General features: G+C 37.5%; 1 protein-coding gene across 3 annotated transcripts in view; it reads left to right on the plus strand.

Annotated features, from left to right (window-relative positions):
• PTPRF (protein tyrosine phosphatase receptor type F) overlaps positions 1-23,393 on the plus strand; it is a 567,382-nt gene that overhangs the window by 288,947 nt on the left and 255,042 nt on the right. For all 3 annotated transcript variants that reach the window (XM_063297776.1, XM_063297775.1, XM_063297777.1), the window contains exons 4-5: positions 4,163-4,308; positions 9,065-9,206. In XM_063297776.1, the coding sequence (XP_063153846.1) occupies positions 4,163-4,308; positions 9,065-9,206 (288 nt within the window). The remainder of the gene's footprint in view (positions 1-4,162; positions 4,309-9,064; positions 9,207-23,393) is intronic.

Genomic DNA, 23,393 nt, shown 5'->3' on the forward strand with positions numbered 1-23,393 from the left:
TGTGTGTCTGTCACAGAACTGTGTTTGGATTCTGGGTTTGAGGCTTAAACTTGGATCCATTTATTTAATTCTTTTGGCATAGCTGGTGTGAGTGCTTCAACAATGCCGCTAAATAGTTTATAATCTGTCTAGGAGAGGTCACTGAAGGAATTACTCATTCATGTGGGTTCTCATTTCAGTTTTTGGTTTCATCAGAATTTTATTAAATGAAACTAATTTTGAGACAATGCATTTGGAATATAGAATTCAAAAAGGACATCAACACTGTCTCCAGTTACGTTAGACTTAATGGTCTAGGAAGAGGTTTGTACCCGCATATATATTGTTTTAATCTTCTAGCTTTGAATTAACAAAGGACTTTCATATTGGCTGGCTTTAATTTTTGCCACCAACCCTGCTTGTGGAGTAGGCATTGAAATATGTTTACTGAATATTTACCCTTTGTGGACTGTACGAGGAATAAGCAGGGAGACATATTCTTTTGCTTAGTTTATAGTACAGAGATACTCACTGTGCTCTAATCTTTTTTTATTCCAGTAAATATATCAGGCAGGTCTGACAAATTTTATGTATCTTTTTCTTCTGTCAGATGAGATTCTAGCAATTCCTGGAAAAGTGGCTGTTTTGTTCCATTGCTTTTGATGGATCAAATCAATCCAATCAGCTTGATAGTTACTTTGTGCTCTATATCAGTTGATATTTGCTGAATAGCTTGCTGATTTTTAGTTGTGCTATCTTTATTCTTTTTTATTCTTGTTTTGTTTTATCTCTTATGCTGGCTGAAGCCTGTTAGAAAATAAAATCATGTCATTGCCCTCGCATAATTTGTGAGACTACATACATTTGTCTGCCTGCTCAATATTCACTATATTTACTTAGTGTCATCTAAATTTATTTAAGAAACAGGTTAGCATTTTAAAATTGTAAAGGTTTGTCTGCATATACTTTAAATTTGACATATAATGGATTCATACATTCACTCAATTCAAGCTGCCTGTCATGTAACTTTATAGAATGATATACCCTATAAAATTAAAAGAAGCCACACAAGATGAATTTTTTAAAATGTGGTTTGCAGGGACAACCAAGGCTTATGTATCTTCTGTGAAAATAGATTTTGGTTGTTGCTGTATATGAATAGCTTTTCAGGTAGCATAAACTACATCAAATATGTTTCCAAAACTGTAGTTATAGAGTTTCTTCATAAATCTTTTACTATAATTTGTTTTACAATATATGAATCCTTAAATGTCTCACAACAGGAAAATTGGTTATATTAATCTAATTGATACCTCAGAAAAGCCATGCCACAAACGATGAGGTGAAAGCTTTAGCGACTTTTTAATTAAAATTGTACAGTTGCATAGAAATAATTTCAACAAAACAATATAACTGCAACAGTGCAAAGTACTTAAACCTGGTATACAAATTATAATTCACTCCACTGTTTTTGAAATGTAAAATATGTAATAGTTGAAATACATAGACCTCTGAGGAAGTCTATAGGAAAACTGTTATGGTGCAGTGCTATGATTTCTTTGCATCATCTTCTGGATTTGGCACAGAGATAATGCAGTACAATGTCCACATACTCTAATTCAGACTATCCAAAATAATGTAATAGTGAGTGGTACTGAAAATCACAGAGAGATTCAAGAGAACTAACAGGTTTCCACTTCCTCATTCCAGTCCCAGTAGAGGTCTTCTCAAAGGATGACCAAAGTAACTTCTGATCTAGAACAGAACTGCAATGAGAAATGGTCCTAAAATCAGTCTCATCTAAAAATTCAGGTAGTCCTTGGCTTACATCCATTCATTCAGCGACCATTCAAAGTTACAGTGGCACTGAAAAAATGGACGTACAACCTGTCCCTGAAGTTCTGGCCATTGCAGCACTCCCATGGTCACGTGATCACGATCCAGGTGCTCAGATGCCTGCCTCACGATTATGACGTCACAGGGAGTTGTGGTCATGCAATTGCCATTTGTGAGCTTCCCTGCCAGCTTCCCACAAGCAAAGTGAATGGGACAGCCAGCAGGGAAGGTCACAAATTGCTCGGGTAAGTTACTCCCGTCTGCAGCACACATACACCCTTCCTGTGCACAGCCTCTGCCAACCCTCCCAGGCCCTCTCCACCCTCCCCCAACTCACATGTGGCCTCCCAAGCCCTCCCCGGCCTCCCTCACCCCTCATGACAGCCTGGCACTCCTTACCTGGGACTCTCACCATTTCCTGCTTAACGACCCGCGTGTTTTGGGGTTATGACAGCAACCAGGACTACCAGGATTGCCGTCACTAAGCCATGCAGTCATGTGACATCGTGCTTTACAACTGCATGGCTTAGCAATGACAATCCTGGTCCCAATTGCCATAGTAACCCTATAACCTGTATAGAGAGTTTGACCTGCGACTACTTTTTCAAGTACTTGTCTAGGAAGAGTATATTGACAAACAAGCCATAGTTGGTTTCATCTTCTGGGCTCAGGTTTTCTTCAGAGGTAGAGAAAGTACAGTACTGCCTGTTGTAGAGATACTGGTATCTGCCTCCTGTTAAAATTGTAATTTGCTGCTTCGTGGTCTCAGCTGAGTGTTCCTGTTTATTAGATACTGTGTAATAAGCAAACTGAAACAAGGTTTAGCATAGAAGTGAGTGAATTAATATGGTACGGTTCCTTGTCTGCTTCCTCAAGCCTCAGCAACAGCAAAATAACAAATGAAGTGCAGAAGTCTAAAAGAAACAGTTGAACTGTATTGCAAAACTAACAGTTACAGCACAATCAACGTTAGTTTAAATCTTAACAGAAGGAAAAGATAAAGATGAAGCAATATATTGCTAAGTAGATGTGAATTTAGGAAGTAAACATGTTTAAGCAATATAGGTTAAGCAATTACAACTAATAAATCATTTATTTTAATCTCAAAATATTGTCTCATATTGTGGCAATATGAAGTGTGATGTCAATTTTCTGCATTTCAGAAAGATTTCTTAGCCTCATACTTAAATGGCTGTTCAAAATCTAAAGATTTTAAAGCATTTTCAAAAAAATATTGCATGCATAAAAACCTGACAAATTGGAAGTAGAGTGACTATAAATAAATAAATAAATATGAATAAAGTGACTGTATTATTCCATGAATTTTTGAATTGTGTTTTTCTGATCCACTTTTTCCAGTGCTCAGCTAAACTTGGGATTATGATCCTGTCATTTCAACACACTGCAACATTTTTTTAAGTAATGTATTTATGTTGAATAAAAAGACTAGCTAGATTGACATTTCTTCCCTTCTGAGAATAGTTTGCAGAGTCAGCAAATCATCTCTGCTCAACTCTTTACTGAAAAGGGCAGCCTCTCTCCATGATTTTTAATAGTATGTAATTATTGGGGATTAGCATCACCAGGAGTTTGGTTTAAAAAAAATAGCAGGTATGTGCTAAGGGGTGTGTGTTGGCATGAAGCCAGCTGGGTGACCATGGGCCAGTCACTCTCACTCTCTCAGCCCTAGGAAGTAGGCAGTGGCAAGCCACTTCCAAAAAAACTTGCCAAGAAAACTGCAGAGACTAGTCCATAAGGCTTGTTGCAGACATTTCATTGCCAGACTAGGCAACATCTTCAGTGTGTAAAGGGAGTGGGCCTTGCTCTCTGTTTATATATTATATATATTATATAAACAGATATAGATATTATATAAGCAGAGAGCAAGACCCACTCCCTCTTTGCACTGAAGATGTTGCCTAGTCTGGCAATGAAACATCTGCAAGAAAACAACAAGGCTCAGAGAGCACCAAGGACTCCACAGTTCAACCCTGAGCTAAAATATTCGCTTCGATTGGTACTAGTCCATAAGTTGGCACTGACTTGAAGGCACCTATATATACACATATATACATATATACATATAAAAAATTAATAGACAACTTGAGATGGAACTACTCTAAAAAAACACTCACATAGTCCTTCCCTAGTCCTTAATTCAGACAAGTTTACAAGGAAAAATAATATATCTGTTTCGAAGTGCATGTCTGGCATAAGCTTGTCATGAGAAAGCAGTGCAAGGCAGTTTTGTACTTTTGGATTTACTTGGTAGTGCTTAAAACTCCTAATTTGAAATGCTGTATATGTTAGGTCCTATATCTCACCAGTCAGTTTATTTCTCCTACAGGCAAACCAAACTTTATGAAAACTCCTGAAGATCAGATTGGGATTTCTGGTGGTGTGGCCTCCTTTGTATGCCAAGCAACAGGGGAGCCAAAGCCACGTATCACTTGGATGAAGAAAGGAAAAAAGGTCAGCTCCCAGCGATTTGAGGTATGTAGAGAACGAACATTTGCTTGTAATTTTGAAAGAATGCTCATACAGTATATTGAATGGAATTAAGTAGGATCAAATCTGAGGACCGGAATGCGTGTTTCCTTTCTTATATGTACATTCTTGAGTAAGACTAAGTACTACTTTATACACTGCATGGTTAAACTGTGGGATTTGCTGTGGTAAGATGTAGTAATGGCCGCCAATTTGAGCAGCTCTAAAGGAAGATGAAAATAAAATAGTTCACTCTGGTTAGGATGGGTATACTGTATATAACTGCTTTCAGCTCAGAGGCACTATGCTTCTAAGTACTAATCGTTGGAGAAGGAGAAGAGGAGAGTGCTGTTACAGTTACGTCCTCGTCAGGTTCTTGTATGACAAGAATTAATTATGCTTATTTGAGAAAAAGGAAATTTCATCCCATTTTTGTACAGCTTCCTTGTATACTCACTGTATCATTTCAGAGATGTGATCATTTCACTCTGTTTATGAATTGAAATTAGATTAATGTAAAATCATTTAATTCCTGTGTCTACTGATTTGGAGTCTTGGGGTGAAATCCAGTATCAGAGGAATTGAAAATCGCTTATACAGCATGATTTTCTCCATTGTTTTCCATGGTCCCTTCTTGTTCTCCCAGATAGTTCTAAAGAAATCCCCGATACTACAGAGCAGAATGTGATGGTGCACCTGGGGACTGCAAGGGGCTGATGGAATTGTCCCCAGCCAGCTTCATTTACAGAAACACTTCCTTCAGCAAAACAACAAAACAGAATAAAACAGAATAAAATAAAATAAAATTATATTATATTATATTCTACTTCTTGCTGTTAAGGATCAATTTATAGATGGTTTCAAGGTAAAAGCAAAATCCCTTTTGTTTTTTGAGGTCATTAAATACTATTTTAACTTCCATGGAACAGAAATATAAAAGCCTTATTTAACTATTTCTGTCTGTCCCAGGAAAACCACAGATGTGTCTCTTGAGTATTTATGCTCCCTCTTCCTTTTCACATGCCTCTTCCAAAGTGCCCATTCCTACCCAAATTTATTTATTTATTTATTTGTCAAATTTATGCACTGCCCGTCTCACTATAGAAGTGACTCAGGGTGGCTTACAAATAAAAGGTCATTAAAATCATATAAAAAGTACAAAAAATACAAAGTTAAAAGGGAAAACTAAAAGGTGGAGAGAGTATCTTCAAAACACAAACCACCCCCAGGGCTACCTACCACTCTTGGATCCCCAACTTAGTTGGCAGAGCCAGGTCTTAACATCAGAAGAGTGGGGGCCAACTGTCCTGTCTTGGGCCAGGCACACACAAATACACAAAAGGTAGTTGCAAACGTTTACTTAGAGCAAGCAGCAATGAAAAGTTACACGCAGACACAAGCACGTTGTCATGCTCCCCAATCAAACTTTCCCAGAACATCTGATTGGACTGGCATGCATGAATGGAGTTAACACGTGTTGGGACTTGTGGGTCAGCTGAATGGGAGGGGGAACATGCCAGGAGTATGGAAGCATCTTGTTTGGACTATCTCTGGTTTTCAAGGTCAGACTGCCGAGCTGTTGGAGATATCTGCAAGGAACTGAACTCACTGGCATGGAGAGGGGGCTGCATGCCTGGGAAAAGGAAGGGGTTGCACTCATTGCGTTGTTTAACTTGGGGAAAGCGTGGGAATTTTCATTCGCAACTTTTTCACTGTTCTGTACACTATGCTCCATTAAAGTGATTTCTACTAAAACACATATGAATCCATTTTGATGGCAAATTGAGTAATACAGTCATCACACACGTAAAAGCAACCAAGTTGTCAGAAGTCCAGCAAACCTGCCTAAATAAAGAGTTCAAGATCCAGGGAGCAGGCACAAATATGGTCAGGCAAATCCAGAAGTCCCGGGCATTAGCGAGGTTGTCAGCTTGTCTGGGTTCAGAATCAAAAGGCAAGGCACAGAGAGTCTGAGTTAATGCAATGGTTGTTTTCCAACACCAGTCTTGAGCTCACAGCAGTTCTTAAATAAGAGCAGTCCTGGTGGGGCTCATTTAGGAGGGCGAGACTGCCTCCTTGCGAGTTCCCTCACTGACTTCCCCTGTTCTGCTCTTCGCTCTGCTCTCCTTGCTCTTGCATTGGGAGGGGGCGGAAATTCTGAGTCCTCATCTTCCCTGAGCAGTGGCAGCTGTCCTGGCTGATTGCTGTCCCGCCCTGCCTCCTCTGCCTGCTTAGGGGGCTGTTCGTCTGGTGACCCCAGAGTTGACTGCTCGTCCTCCAAGGCCACTTCAGGAGCTGGCTGCTCTTCTTAGTCTTCTGACTCTGAATCTAAGCCCCCCATGACGCCAACCTCACCTCACAGGGCAAGATGTTCTACAGAGTGGGGGCAATGGCAGAAAAGGCTTTCCTCAACCACACCAGTCGGAATTCTTTAGCCAGTGGGGTCCATAACGTGCCCTTCCTGCCGGACTAAGCTTCTAAATCTAATCATGTATTCTCCATGGAATGTACTTTTTTTTTTAAAAAAGGGCTGCAATGTTGACCTGGGGCAATGACATGCCTATGGTGATTCTTAGGATCTGGTAAAAAATAATTATATATCACAAGAGTGACAAAAGAAAACAACCTTGCAACCTTAATTTGAGCAAACAGTGGTTTGTTACAGTAGCCAAATCTTAGTGATTATAATTCATGATTTATACAAAATGAGATTAAAAATGTTAATTTAATTGTACTTCCAAGTTCAATAGTATGACAAACTTTACCCCTGTTATATTTGGAGGACTTTAGGTACAACTGGAAATCTATGAGCACATTCCATCTTAAGTCTTTAAATACAGGCATACCTCAGAGATACTGTGGGTTTGGTTCCAGACCACCACAATAAAGCAAATATCTCAATAAAGCAAGTATCACAATAAAATGAGTCACACAAATTTTTTGGTTTCCCAGTGCATATAAAAGTTATTTTTACACTATACTGTAGTCTATTAAGTGTGCAATAGCATTATGTTTTAAAAAAAATCAATGTACATACCTTAATTAAAAAATACTTTATTGCTAAAAAAAATGGTGATCTGTTGGAAAAATCGCACCAATAGAATTGCTTGACACAGGGTTGCCACAAGCCTTCAATTTGTAAAACAAATGCAGTATCTGTGAAGCACAATAAAGCAAAGTGCAATAAAGCCAGGTATGCCTGTACTAATAAATACTGAGTACAACATCAGTTGCAACCACCCCTGCCTGCCTGCCACATTTTGAATTTTATTTACAGCTAATATGGTACTTCTGCTTTTGGTATGACTTGGATAATACCAAATCTATCCATACATCTGCAAGATTCTATACTATAAGAATAGGATTTTATACCATCTGAAGCTAGAACTGTGTTTCCTGAGGATGTATATTCTCCCCCAGTAGTACTGAAACTATACCATTTGGTTTCAGTTTACTTGTTTTACCTGATATTTTAGAGGGCCTGTACCTGGGAATCTCTAGCTTATGGACCTAATCTAGCCTACTGGGTTAGTCAAGGAGGATTTTGAAAAAGGCACTTTCCCCCTTCATCATGCCAGAACAACAAACAAACATGCTAGCTGGCCAAAGTCAGCACTGCTCATGATTGTAGGTGCTTTAGGTCTACAATCTTGGCTCTGATTCAGCTGTTCTCACTTCAGCTTTCCTCAGTTGGAAAGGTACAAGGTGACCAAAGAAAGGAAAACCATCTAGCTTTCATCAAATAAAAATAAAATTCTGAATTAATACTGAGTTGCATAATAGGACACTAAGTTCCTTTGGGTATTAACTACAGTTAATCGGTAAGAAAGATTGATTATTAGTCAAGATGAGAAACAAAGGTTTAAAGTCTTGTTTCCAAATGCTGGATATCACTGAATGTAAGAATTTTCATCAAGCATTATGGGCATCTGTTTACATCAAGCATTATGGACCTTTTGAGCATGGAGGTAGTCAGAGTTATGGTACATCATTGGAAGGATAAATATATATCCAGTTTGCACCAATGGATTGTTTTGAGAAAGAAGCATGGAAGAAGATTTTCAAACAATTCCTTGAGTTGTTCTGTTTCTATAATAAATTTCCAGGCATTTTTAAGCTCTTTTCTTTGATTTCATAGTATATATGTTGTTTATATTGTTATCCTGTTAATTTAAACCATTTCATTTACTCAATGTCAAATGGTTTAGTATTGATATTTGTATTTTTTTCATTATTTTTAATTTATTTGTGTCAGTTTGGTTTAGTGGTTAAGGCAACGGGCTAGAAACCAGGAGACTGAGAGTTCTAGTCCCGCCCTAGGCATGAAAGTCAGCTGGGTAACCTTGGGCCAGTCACACTCTCTCAGCCCAACTCACCTCACAGGGTTGTTGTTGTGGGGAATATAGGAGAAGGGAGGAGTATTAGGTATGTTTGCCACCTTGAGTTATTTATAAAAATAATAAAGGTGGGATAGAAAATAAATAAATACATTTTCATTATGCTGCCTAGATATGCTAAAGAAGAGCAATGAGCTCTGTTTATGTCTGTTGATGTAAGTTTTAATCAGGGTTAATCACTTGGGAAGATTTGCACAGGACAGTGAAGGAGCTGTGTGTAGAGGGAATATATGATTTCCCCAGCACTTCTTACTTTCGCAATTATCATTGAAAAATGTAGAATATTAACATGTCCAGAGGCAGTAGTCTTCTATGGCTCAATTCTAGTAATGAATTGGTAATAACATTTCCCTCTCTTGAAAAAGGTCATTGAATTTGATGATGGATCTGGATCAGTTCTGCGCATTCAACCACTACGTGTCCTTCGGGATGAAGCAATTTATGAATGCATGGCTACCAGCAGTGTTGGTGAAATAAACACTAGTGCCAAACTTACAGTGTTAGAAGGTAGGTAGAACTTGCTTAATTGCTGCGTTGCACTTAAATACTTCAAATGATAACAAAGGTGGGCAATTTACTGCTTGGTAACAGCCTTGCTTAACTCTGGTGAGAGCAGAGTTTAATACTGTAAAATGGGCTGTGTCATGCCCATGTGTGAGACCAGAAATTTCTGTCTATTTTTCTTTTGTTTTTTATGGCGCTTTGTTCATCTTAAAAATACTGTTCAGCTTGTTTTACATTTATACTACAGTATAGTACAGAGCCATGTAGATACCTGCCCACCTTCCTATTTTTATCTCTTTAGGTAGAGAGATAGTGATGCATGCAGATCAGGACATAGTGTGACCAGTTATATTTGACTATTCTACCAAGATGCCTCTGGTGTCTTTTTTCCTCTGAAGTACAGTATATATCAGAAACGAAAGATGCCAGTTTGGAAGCATAAGAAGAAAAAGAGAGGGGTGGAGGCTGACCAGCTTTTGGCTGGGTAGGTGGCTGGTTGTGTATCAGTGATTGTGTGTATGTGCCACTCTTGTCACTGCTTTATGCTTTGATAATGCCCATGGATGGCATATGGACCCAGTCAAATTCTAGAAAGCTTAAAGTGGACAGAGAAGGGTTTCTCTTCCTCTTCTTTAAACACTGAGAGCTAAATAGCCCCTCACACTTTAAAGGACTATAAGGCAAATAAGATGCATATCAAAGGTATGGAGGGGATGCACATTCCATAAAAGCAGTATAGTGCAGAGAAACATAATGGATACTGGAATAAACATTTGGGTGTGCTACAACTTTGGGCCTGGGTTTCTGGGCAAGATTGGATAAGACAACGTGGATGGGGAATAGAGAGGGAAAATAAAATAATGGAAATACTTTCCCCTTTTGTTTCTGCAGGTCTCCTAATTGTTTAGTAGTATGTAACTGTCCATTAGCTTCATAAATAGACTGAAGATATTGGAATATACTGTTTTCTCTGAATCTATTTTTATTTGCTCTGCTGATCTCAAATAAAACAAAACTGTTTTCAAACAAAGGGTTCAGAAGGTATCTTGGCTTGTGTAAATTTTTAGTAGTACAGACTTAGGTTGGAATATATGAATTAAGGAAAATGGATGCTTTTTAAAAAGTATTCTTCAAATGGAACATTTATGTTGATGCATATACTGTTGGGAATGAACAATCAGTCTGCAGTATTTCATGTGTTTGCAGCAGAATTAGTAGGAACCTACATTTAGAGCTCATGAATAGAACAGGTGGTTCCAAACAGTTTATAGCCCTTGTACTAGCCGTGGTTCTTTAATATATTTTGTTATTTGCATATAAGAACAAAAGTTCAAATAAATACATTTTCGGGAACTTGAAAAAGATAAACTCTGTCCTGAAAAATGAGCTCTGACTGGGGCTGCATGGCAGGTTCTTGAATGCTATTTGGGCTCTTCAAGAGCAAATCCATGAACATTTTCTCTTTGATGTAGGATTTTGGTCGGTCCCATATTATTATTTCCCAAGTGAATAAGTTCATGACTGAGGAATGTTTTATATGAATAAAATGATAGCATAGGATATTTTTATTCCTCAAATTGTCACTGGAACCCTTATAAATTTAAGCAGTTGCACTGAGATTAGAAAATGAGATTGAAGTTCAAGAAAATGGTATTTCAAGTCCATTTTATCAGTTGAAGAACAAATGGCTTGGGACGACTTCTTACAGGATTACTGTGAAAAACTTGACTATCCTGTCCTATCCTATTAGGTTTGCTGATGTTTTAAAATCCTTTCTGATGGTAGATGCTAGTGGCAAAGATGCAAAAATTGCCTCAATAGTTCTCCAATTGTTTTCTTGTTTCTCTAAGCAATACTAGAATGTAGAAATGCCCTGGCACGTGTTTTTCTTTAAATAATTGTCAAGAAAGTCTTGTGTGTTTTATCATAAATATAAGCTACAAAAGTATTACAAACGCCCCATAGGACTTTACATTAAAGCAGAACTTCACATTCAATCAGGTATTCTTTAGCTTCAATGGTGTCATTTCAGATAGCTAATATAGGATTTGATTTAGACTTCTGCCCTGGATTTTGACATTTGTTTTATTTGCTAACATTCTCAATTTGATACATCATAAAGAGACAAACTGGAGCCAAGAATCCAAACATAAGCAAATCTGTTGCGGTTGCTTCCCTGGCCTTTCCTTTTTTCGCATTTCTGTCTCTCTGGCTCCAGATTCTCTTGATGAACAGAACTGCATAGATGTAATGTAATTGAAAATTATTTTTTCTGTTGATAGGGGAAGAGATAGACATGCAAGCCTCTCCTTTTCTTTTTCTCTTGGGCAGCTGATAAGTTGAATAATGTATGAGTCATATTGAGCATTTCTGTCTTTTTCAATTATGACCTGCAGCAACAGTGAAATACTCTCGCATGCCTAGCAGAAGAAAGGTTTGAGCAAAGCAAGCAGGAAGAGAGTAGAATCAATAATCTGACGTACACACACATTCATAAGGGAAGCTTCAGGGACAGTTACAGGGCATGGTGTCACAAATTAATAAATATGTGATTGAGTTGTAGGACTGGGAATTACAGCTTGCATTACAGACCATTTTAAATAGGGGCATTTTACTGAATGTAGGAAGGGAAGAATGTTGCAGTATTTCCTGTACTGCACCAAAATGAGTGACTTGCCGTATCTTCCTTTTTAGTAGAGCATAGCAGCTCTTCTGGGTATGATAGAGGCGAGATTGGATTGGCAGCCACCGGTATGCTGTAATCTGCATTCTTTCTCTGCTCATCTCCTGATAAAATAGGGTCCAGAAGGAACTCTGTCAAGAAAGGAGAGTTAATCTGCTTTTTTCTTAGGCTTTTGGATTTATATGTTTATAAATTTAATTTCTTGTAAGTATATTAATAGTGACAAACAGTGGTTTTCAATGCAGTGTGGGTAGTTTTTATTCCCACAGTAACCTTAAGCAATTTGTATCACATCAAGGCAGTGGTGAGCCAATAAATATATAACTTACTTTTGTTTTAAGCTGTTTTAATGAGAGTAAAAATTTTATCCCTTTTTCCCCCAATCTGAGTTATTTTTGTAAGGCTGCCTTGAGACTTGACTCCACAATTTTGTATTAGCTGAACAATGGCTCCCCCAGTGATTTGTTCAGATGTGTTTATGATTGCTAGTTCCATTGTTTAATGATATTAAAGGTGGCTCTTCAGATGGCTTAGATTTTAAGTCAGCTCAACTCTGCTAGTTGTCTTTGCCTAGAAAGACAGAATATTGCAGACTGAAAATGGAGCAGAGCATAGGATGTATTTATCATGCTTAGCTTGGAATTTAGAGAGGATATTGTAGAAGGACGAAGAAGGTAAGAGCATCTCTGTGTTTCAAAGGCTTACTGATTACTGAACCTTATCATAAGTTTAATTTCTACCACCATCTGCTGGCTTCATCCCAGTTCCTGGAGTTACCCAATATGAAATACAATAAATAATAAACATTTGACAGTTACAAATTATATCTACGGAAAGCTGGATCTCCAAGGCCTGAGACAATATGTTCTTATAAAATTCATCTAACACCAACTTCTCTATTTCCACAGTAAAGAAGTGTTAACTTTGTTTTGCCCATATATGCACACCTCATTAGTTACACAAGAATCAGTAAAAACAAGGAAGGTTGTTCATGTCATCTTACTCTCTTCTATATGCTCCTCCCAAGAAATGGTTCTTCATTTTCATTTCTTCAGAAAAAAGTAAAAGGTAGATTATATTTGAACATTGTCTCTTAGCACAAGCAAATAAATGAACATTAGAGATCATTTTAAAATGAAGAGAAGTGTCACATTTCTATATGAGAATGTGTTCTCTAAAATAAAATATCTCTAAAATCTTTAGGCAAAAACTGTTGAATCATTCATATTATCAGGTCAGCCTAAAAAAATTAGCTGTTGTAAACAATGCTCTCATTTTACATTTCCTTTGGTTCTGAAGCTTTCATTTTACCTTTTCAACAGGAAAACAGTCCAATTTATTATTATATTACATATTATGATATAATGGCCATAATTATTATATATGAATTCAGGATATGAGTGGATCTTCAAATTCAGCATAGGCTTAAAAATAAAGCAGTGCATGAAATAATTGTTAGGTATGTCATATTCTGCTTTCCAGTGCTTAGGAGCTTCCAAAGGAGCTTAACAGTTTGCTTTCAGGTTTTCAGCTTTAAATATTTACACAGTAGTGTATCTGTGATCTTGGTGTCTCTATTCTTTAGTTCTCTTACTTATGCCAAGCTCCAATAGCCACATAACTTAATTTTGATGTGTCTTTTTATACAGTATCAGTGGTGGTTTCTATAGGAGACAAGATAATTTAAGCAACTTTCTCAACATAGAAGGCTTTGAGTTATCAGTCTCTCCTGAAAAGGATAGTGTCAGTGAATGTGTACAATATATCAGTTTCTGAGTTTTACGCAGTTTAAATAAGTTACCAGTGGCATATGATAATGTAACAAGTCTCCCTTTGGGGGAGATGGGTGGTGACAGAAATTTGAAATATAAACAAACAAACAAACAAACATTTCCACAATGACCGGTTCCACCAAGAAGATTTTTGTACACAGTGTTACCAACTTAAGTTCATTTTGCAAGATTTTTGAAGCAGGAAATATCACCTCTGAAAATATTTAAAATGAATCTTTGAAGAATTAATGTTCAGAGAAGCCCTTCTGTGAAAACCCTGAACTGGAGGTAGGACAGGACCTAGTAATAGCCCTCTAAATGTTGATATTACTTTTCACCCAATAATAGTTCCTTTATTTTGTTTCAGATATAGTCTTTGACTTATAATAGATTTGGGGCAAAAAGTTATTACATATGAATTCAGGATATGAGTGGATCTTCAAATTCAACATAGGCTTAAAAATAAAGCAGTGCAGTTATTTCAGGAAAAGGGAGATTATCACTTATGACAATTTTGAATCATTATTTTGGCTAGGAATTATCCTCCATTGTTATAGGTAACCATTTTTTACTGAGGTATTACTCAAGATCAAGGGGGAGGTCAAGACTGCTTACTTATTTATTATAAGTAAGTAAAAAACCAAAACCCTCCTTTATTTGGTGCTGAACAAATAGGTTTTAAACAATAAAAAGATACTGAACAACAATGGAAAACAGTACAATAAGGATGTTTTAATCCTATACTGTAAGATGCCTAGAGTCACTTCCTGATAGAGGCAGCATACAAATTGAGAAATAAATAAATAAGCAAACAAGCAACATAAAGTCAACAACAATAGCTCTGCATTTCTGCAGTAAGGCTAATGGCTGCAATTGGTAGTTTTCTTCTTGTATTATTAATATCAGTTTATAACTTGATAGGATCCACTTGACCTTTCATTAAATAAATGGTCTGGGGAGGGTGTTTTTTTGAAGTCACGTGTTCAGCCAATGTTGTATATTTGTACCTTCCTAAGAGATAGATACTGCTACATTGTAGAGGATATAAAGAAACAGTGGCTTCTTGTAACTAGGAAGAATGAGTAATGACAAGTGATAGTTCCATGCTCTACTTTCTCTGCACATCCCTGCATAAATGGTGCCCTTGAAAAAAGACATGTGGGAATATCAAGCAAAGGCTAAAAATACAGCTGGATCACAGTTCAGTCATGCCTAATGGCCATTAGTATGAATTTTCTGTTATTTGTGGATGGAGAAAACAAATGTTCTAATCCTTCCAAGGTAAACCTTTTGATCCTAAATCAGCTACAGTGGTGATGGACCATTTGGAGATGAGGTATTTCTCTATCGTCAAGAGGAGGGTGGACCAGCTTTATAGCTACAGCATAGATTTTTTCATGTTTGAAAAGGCATAAAAATATAAATGTAATATTATTGTAGGTTTCTCCTCAACAACCAGGATAATGTGATTAACTTTGGATACTATGTATCTGTGACTTTTCAGAATACCATTTGCAATTACGTCTCAGCCTTAAGAGGTCTAGAAACCAGGAGTCTCTGGGTTCTAGTCCTGCCTGAGGCATGAAAGCCGGCTGGGTGACCTTGGGCCAGTCACTCTCTCTCAGCCCAACTCACTTCACAGTGTTGTTGGTGTGGGGAAAATAGGAGAAAGGAGCACTAGGTATGTTTGCCGCCTTGAGTTACTTATAAAAATAATAAAGGCGGGATAGAAAATAAATAAAATAAAATAAAATTTAAAAAGGTACCACTTTGGTGGGAAAATAACAGGGACATGAAAGGAGCCCCCTCGGGCTTCCCCCAGGCAACGGTGATGTCACCGGCAAATCCTTCCAACACAGAAGCGCCTTGGTAGGTGCTTCTGACACATACATACATACATACATACATACATAAATTCCACAAGAATATTCCTGAGGGTTGTGGAAGAGAGAAAAAGAACCACAATATATGTTTCCATTAAGAGTTCTGCAAGATCTTATCATCTTAGAATGAGTTAAAGACTAAAGATGATGAAAAGAGGAGGAGGCAAAAAAATGGCCACAGTAGCTGATTTCTTTTTTCCATTCATCACATGAACAAAATTTTAAAAACTGAACTCTCCCACACAGAATAGAAGGAACAGAATAAAAATACTTTTCATTGGTGTAATTAGTTATGGATTGATTGTAAGCATGAAGAAATGTGAAGAAGAGACTCAAACCTAGCTTAAACTGTCCTGGTTAGGCTTTGAGTTAGGGATCCAGCATTCAGGAACATCAATTCTACTGTCTTTGTTCTGTACCTTAGGTAGGGGTATGTTCCCACTGATCTCGGTGTATACCACTTTATTTCTTCCAGTAATTGCTTTTTGGAAAACAGGAAGGTGGACAATACCCTACACACACACACACACACACGCGCGCGCGCGTTCTAGCAACCTCTCAGTTTGTAGAACTGAGAGAAGAGGTCCTCCAAAAGAGATCCAACTACTGTTTGGCACCCAGGTCAGAAGAAAAAAGTGCTTTCACTCAAACTTTACCTGTAATATTGATGGAAGATGGAATTTCAACCAGGCATTTCCTTCTCTCCTTTCTTCAAGCCAAAACAAAATCACATCATTATTATTGATTGACTGCTTCTTGATTCCAGCCTGCGGCGTAAGCTGTAAAAATGAAAGGTTTGTTGCAGTGTCTACCAGAAGTGATTACAATACTCTAGCAGCTGGTATCAATGCAATAAACCCTGTTGAATGTATCTAACACTAATTCTTCTTGTAGAAGAAAATATTGTGTAGTCAAAGCATATGACTTTCTTAATCTTCTCTCCTGAATTTTTTTTTTAAGGAGAGATTTCTTAAGGCATTGAATGCAATTTGAGTGCAGCTGATCCCATGGATAGAGACCTGTTTAAACTAATGACTGCATTTTGGTTGAGAAAGCAATCCTTTTCTCCCACCTGAAATTGTTTTTTTGCTGGTATATTGGTTTGGTTTGTCGAGTGGCAGGCAAATGCAGAGAGATAAATGTCTAGGATTTCTAGAATTGTAGAAGCAAAAATAATTGTCCCTATTATCTTCATCTAGTTTAAACAATTCTAGTTTAGTAACAAATATTATAAGAACTCTTGTTAATAGTTCTGTGAAACAACTGATTTGTACCAAGAGTGTAACAAAGTAAAATTTCACTCAAAGGAGGAGAGAGAGAGAGAGAGAGAGAAGCTATGTGTAATTGTTTTATAGTGCACTTTCATACTGGAAATTTATTATATATTTATTGTTTTTTTATTATTTTGTTGTAAACTGCCCAGAGTCCCTCCGGTGGGAGGAAATGGACGGTGACAAATTTGATAAATAAATAATGAAGTAAATATTTTCCACATGTTTGTAAAAATACAAAATACGAAAAGAATAATGTGTCATGAAGCTTACAATTACAAATCAGCATTAAATAATATAAGAAAATACACTAGAGAGAGCCTATAACCATAATCAGTTCTCTCTTTCCTAGTCCACAAAGTCTATTGAATGGTATGTTAACATTCGATATAGTAAAATATTGATAAAATATCCTCAGTCTTTAAACAAAGAGAGATAGTTCAGTGGAGCCTTAGGGAAAATTTATTGGATAGGAAACAGACTTAAGTATAGCCATATCTTAGTAAAGGTAAAGGTTTCCCTTGACGTAAAGTCCAGTCGTGTCCGACTCTAGGGGGCGGTGCTCATCTCCGTTTCAAAGCCTTGGAGCCGGCGTTGTCATAGACACTTCCGGGTCATGTGGCCAGCATGACTCACGGAACGCCGTTACCTTCCCGCCGAAGCGGTACCAATTAATCTACTCACATTTGCATGTTTTCGAACTGCTTGGTGTGCAGAAGCTGGGACGAGCAACGGGAGCTCACCCCGCCGTTCGAAACCGCGCGGCGGGGTGAGCTCCTGTCATGAGTGCCGTTGAGCTAAAGTCATCAGCGCAATGGCACTCATGACAATGACAAGGAAATAGGTGACGGGGGACAAGTTAAGTAGCCATCAACCCACAACGACTAACGGCTAACAGACAATAGATAAACGGATCACGGAGCCACCCAAGCCATCAGCGGCAATGCAACGGGGATCGCCCAGCTGAAAGCAATCAGCAGAAGATTGAAAACCTGAGGATGGGCGATCCTGGAAACCCTCAACCAATGGCAGGGCAACACATGGGACAAAGGGGGGTGACGTGACCGAGAGCGAGGGGGCGCTGACCGGCGCGGGGTATTTAAACCCCGCACCGGCGCGCTCCTGTCACTCTCAGCTTTTTTCTACCAACGTTGTACCTACCCTGAAATAAACCAGAGCCTGCTTTGCAACCCAGTGTCTGAACGTTATTCAGAGGAAGGCAGCGCATGACAGCTCCCGTTGCTCGTCCCAGCTTCTGCACACCAAGCAGTTCGAAAACATGCAAATGTGAGTAGATTAATTGGTACCGCTTCGGCGGGAAGGTAACAGCGTTCCGTGAGTCATGCTGGCCACATGACCCGGAAGTGTCTATGACAACGCCGGCTCCAAGGCTTTGAAACGGAGATGAGCACCGCCCCCTAGAGTCGGACACGACTGGACTTTACGTCAAGGGAAACCTTTACCCTTTTTCTAGCATTTAGTGCAATAAACTCTGGACTTTCTCCCAGAAATCAAAGTATTAATAATAGAGCCTGGACTTACTTGTGCATGTGGCAAGTCAGAGATAAAAGAGGTACAAAGAATAATTGTATTACCTCATGTATTTGATTAGACTGCTGGTTTCATAGGGATACTATTTATATGTATCACGAAGGGGTGAATGTGCACATAATTTGAATAATTAGGAAGAGTGTATAATCAAAGTTCAGACCAGGTCTTATATTAAATGTACTTTTTCAATATTAAGCATATGCTCTGTGTAAAAAGTTTAAAACCCAGCACTCTGGTCTTTGAATTTATTAGATACTGCAGCAGTAATTGCAAACGACAGGTAGTTCCATGGCAAAACACAAAATCTCATGCTATACTTTCATATAAATGACTGCTTGGTAATGCTTCTGGATACTTCTTGCCAATTCAGTTTCTTTCTTGTGTTAGAGAGCTAGAATTTAATAGTCCTTTGTCCCAGGAAATAAGGTCTGCATTAAGAAACCTCAGTGGCAGTGTATGATCCTCCCTCTACTCTGCAAGATCTTCATGCCCCTTAATTGAGTTATGTTAATTTTTAACATGGAAAACTGCACTGTTTTATTTGTCATGCTAATCTTTCCTTCTGCGGCTTCATCCATTTATCACTTTAGTCCAGCCAGACTAAAATCTCTCCCAAGTTCTTACTTAGCAGGCTCAAGTGAAGAAATACCAATCTGTATGACTGCCTATCAATACAGTTTGCAAACATAAATAAGTAACTAAGTACTTGCTGATATAATGGTTGAAGTGGTTTCTGTCCTGTGGGAATTTCCTGCACCATAAGGATAAGTCGGTACATTTTATTGTAAAAGGTCAAAATGTCTGTTATCTATATCCAGTTTCACATGGCCAGGAGAATTTTAGCATCTTTTTATTTGCAGCAAGAAAACTAACCTCATAAATTGTAAAAATAAGCCAAACCATGACAGCTTCAATTGTTTGGTCTGTCTGAATGTTAGAGAATGTCCACTGGGCAGACTTAGAAGCCTCAAGCAAACAATTTTTTTCTCCCATCAGCTAAGGCTGTTAGAGTTTGAGCATCAGCTTTAAACTGCTTGAGATCAGTGATCAAGGAAGTCTCACAACAGGTGAGCATATTCCCTTGAATCCCAAGACATAAAATATTAAACATTTCTTTTAAAAGAACAAAATAATATAATAATTGCATAGAAAGTAAATAGTGCAGAAAAATAAATTTTCTATCTAAATGATAGCCTGTAATAGGTTATAGACTTGGGTACATTTCTTTTCATTTACAGAATGAGGAAAAAAATCTTTGTGGAAAAGTGGTATTGTGAGATCTCTGAACGAAGAGCAGTCTAGCTTGACAATAGCAATATACCTGCATCCCACATCCCTTTATTTATTTATTTATTGATTGATTGATTGATTGATTGCCATTCTTATGCAACCTCAGGAAAATAGATGGCAACTTCTTAGTACTTTTCCTTCCTTTTGGTTAATATGTGTTTCTAAAAAATCTTGCAAGTAAGACAGTAAGTATCAAATGTGTTTCATCTCATTCTTAGAATGAATATGTATACATACATACATAGTCAGTCATATTCTCAGAAAGGAAATTATAAGAAGTTAAATTTTAAACTAAGTGAAACATCAGGCCATCATCATGAGGAAGGGATTGAAATCTGGGAACAGTTCTCAATCCAGCTTCATTTCTAGCTGGTTTGTGCTTGGGAGACAAGCAGCTTAAGGCTGCATTGTGGAAGAGCCATAAATTAGGTAAGAATAGAACGAGTATATGAAATATGAAATGTCTGAGGGAAAAGTTCTGAACTGGTGATTCACATTTCCTTCCAAACTAAAAATGCTTTTATGAAATATCCCTATGCCCAAAGCCCTCACACATACAAGTCTACAGATACTGTGCAGTATTTTCTAAGCAATGAATGAAGAGGTGTATGAAGAGAGGCTTTTTTCTCCTCAAAATTTGATACCTAAACAAACCCTGCCAATGTCAGTGTAAAAGATAGCACCTTCCTCAACTCAAGTTCAACTCCTGGTGACTTCACACGTGCATCTAACTTACTGTATTGGCAGTGATACAAAACCAGTTGGCCATTGCTGCTTCTGGAATACTGTAACTTCCTAGTCTAATGTAGAGCCTTGAGATTTTCTAGTGATATTCCATCCAAGAACTACCCGGGCCAGAACCTGCTTAGCTTTTTCAAAATTAGGTAGAATTAGTTGTTGTAAATGCTGTCAGCAGCTGTCATTTCACCAATGAGAAAAATGTTCTCAAAAACCAGTTTTAGAAGTACCTTATTAATTATCCTGTGGTTAATTATGCTTAGTTCTGTTTACATTTCTGATAGCAATAGAAGCCTAAAACTTCTTTATAAGTAGAGATTTCAGCTACTGAGCTGTTTCAAATGGAGAAATGAGTGTGGGCTTATAATTCCCCTACACAAGATGTATTTAAACAATACTTTAAAAGGAAGAAGCACTATATGTGTTACAAAGAAGATATGGAACAGAGCCTTTTGGATTGGGGCAAAATTACAGGGAGGGAGGTTATAAAAGCAAAAAACCCCCCCCTATAAAATATGTAAAATAGGTTAGGAAATATAAAACATCACTGATGCTAAGAGTATCTGTAAGTATCTAAGCTATGTAAATTTATTGAAATTCCAGGAAAATCTTTGCAACCTCAAAAAGCAGAGCTATCAGATTTTAAAAGGAGGCATATAAAGTCCCTTTATATTGAAATTCAGGAATAGTCATTTGTGTGCTCAGCCTTTGCCCTTGAAACCTAGTAGAAAATAAGATACCGTTTGCCAAGTTTTTGAGGAGGGGGAATTCCAGGTTTTTGAGGCAAAGTTTATGTATTTATTATAATATTTATTATTAAATATATATCCCACAAACCTCAGTATTTTCAAGGTTTCTGACAATAGAAGATAAAACAGTACAATAATTAAAAGAAAAACTGAACAAGGAGCAATGAAGCACATACACAACATAAGTATAATTAAGTAAGGAAAAGCTAAGGAGAACCTTCACAAAGTTTCACAGTAGTTTTTTTTTTTTTAATCTAGGAGGATAAAAAGCTTCTTCAGGGACACATTTTTCTTTCCACTTTAATTTATCTCTTGCTTTATTCTCTAGTTTTAGATTTTGAGGTTTCTGGGGTATGCTCAGGCCATAATTTTAGTTTCATTTAGCTAGGAAGAATTTGGTTGCTTCAAGGTATTAATATAACAGTAAGATGAAATTATCAGTACATGCTGGGACATTCTCACATTCTAGCCCTGCCCCACCTCCATGTTAATGATATTCCCAGACAAATGTGGAGATTCTTATAGTGTTATAACTCCACTGGGTGAGAAAATCTGCATCTTATTATGGCAGGGCAGAGGACTAACTCTGCAAATATTGATACCCATAATTACTACATAGCCCAGCCCTAAGCTACTCCATTAAGCATGTAGCTGAACTCTGATTAGTTCTGTGTTTCATGAGGGGCCTGATTTTATGAGACGCAAAAGTGAACTCTATAGTCTTGTTAAAAGGGACTGTATTGTATTTATTACTGTCAAATCCAGACAGGATTCTTCCATCCTCCATGAATTCTCGGTTATAAAATAGATTATCTCTCTGTGTGCAAATTCCTTGAATATTCCAATTGAATGACTTAATGTACATCCTGCAGTCTGAAAATGTCATTATCCAACTATTCTTTGATCTTCTTCTATCCTATCTGGAATAATCCAGCTATATTTGGAAAGACAGTTTTTTTCATTCCTCAAGGGGCCCACTGAACCATTATTGTGTCCACTACATGACAGGAATTCATTTGGTGAGTAGGGAATCTTTTTCCCTTATTGCAAATGTGTGCTTGTCCTACTGCTGCAGAAACTGTTATTGATCAAACAAGCAGTGTCAAGATTTGCATGCAGTAAAACTGAACAACTGCCCCTCTCCACCTTCACCCTGCATCTCTCAAGAGGAGAAAGCAGCAGGAGAAGTCCTGTCTTTGCTAATTAGATTCTAAAGATGATGGAAGTTTTTTTAAAACAGCCTCTTGCCTGAGGCATGAATTTACTAACTTTAGTTTGTTGTTAGGTTTGGTTCATTGATCTTGTCACAATTGATGATTCATTAAGTTGTGATCTGTGTAGAAATTACAACGTGCAGATGAATCAGAAGGACACATCTGAGCACTCTCCAAGTGTTAATTATTTAGGAAAGGCTCTTGGTAGCAGGCATGTGCTGCACACCAAGTGCAAATTGTCATTCTAAATTCTCAGTGCATAGACCATGGGTGGCAATAACGTAGCATTTAAGGACTAGAGGGTTCTAAAATATATCCTCAGTTATTGTGGTTTTTTATTCTTTCTTCCCAAAGAGCTGAGTATCTGGCTGCTCCTGCAACTTCCTTCACTGTAGTCTTTCTTTTTCAACCAGGAGGGCTTCATGGGCCTATATATCTTTTTATAAATTCATTTTTTTTCCATCTAGATTTAAAACTAAACAACTTTTCAGGGCAAGTGCCAGGAATTCTTATTTTGGGAAATAAAATATTCCTCACATACTTGAAGAGAAAAGAGTGAGGAAAGTATACTAGAAGTAGAAGTACCTGTAGAAGCAGGATGTTTTTCCTTGATTAAATACATAAACATACCTTTACCTCATGTCCTGATGGCTATCCAGACTATTATTCCAGTAAGTAACATAGAAGGTTTTAGAGTTGATGAAAGAGGGAGCTAATCTTAATAACACAGGAGGTGGTTGAAGCAGTAGTTGTTAATTTCTATCACCTATCTTTAATTGAAACATTTTCATTTGGCCATCTTGTATGCACAAAACAATTAATTTAGTTATTTCCTAAGGAGAGAAAATGTACCAGAAATGAAGATTGGAATGAAAAAGGAAATCGTAAACAATTAACAACCCTGCCTAGAGTATAACTTAAGTTAAATAACTTGGTACTTAACTTCTATATTTTCTATATTACTGATGTTATTGGAACATGGAAATGAAATATTTATATACTACTAAAACTCTTGTATCTGTTTGCTGACTTTCAATTG

Source organism: Candoia aspera, chromosome 3 (assembly GCF_035149785.1).
Source record: "Candoia aspera isolate rCanAsp1 chromosome 3, rCanAsp1.hap2, whole genome shotgun sequence".
NCBI lineage: Eukaryota > Metazoa > Chordata > Lepidosauria > Squamata > Boidae > Candoia > Candoia aspera.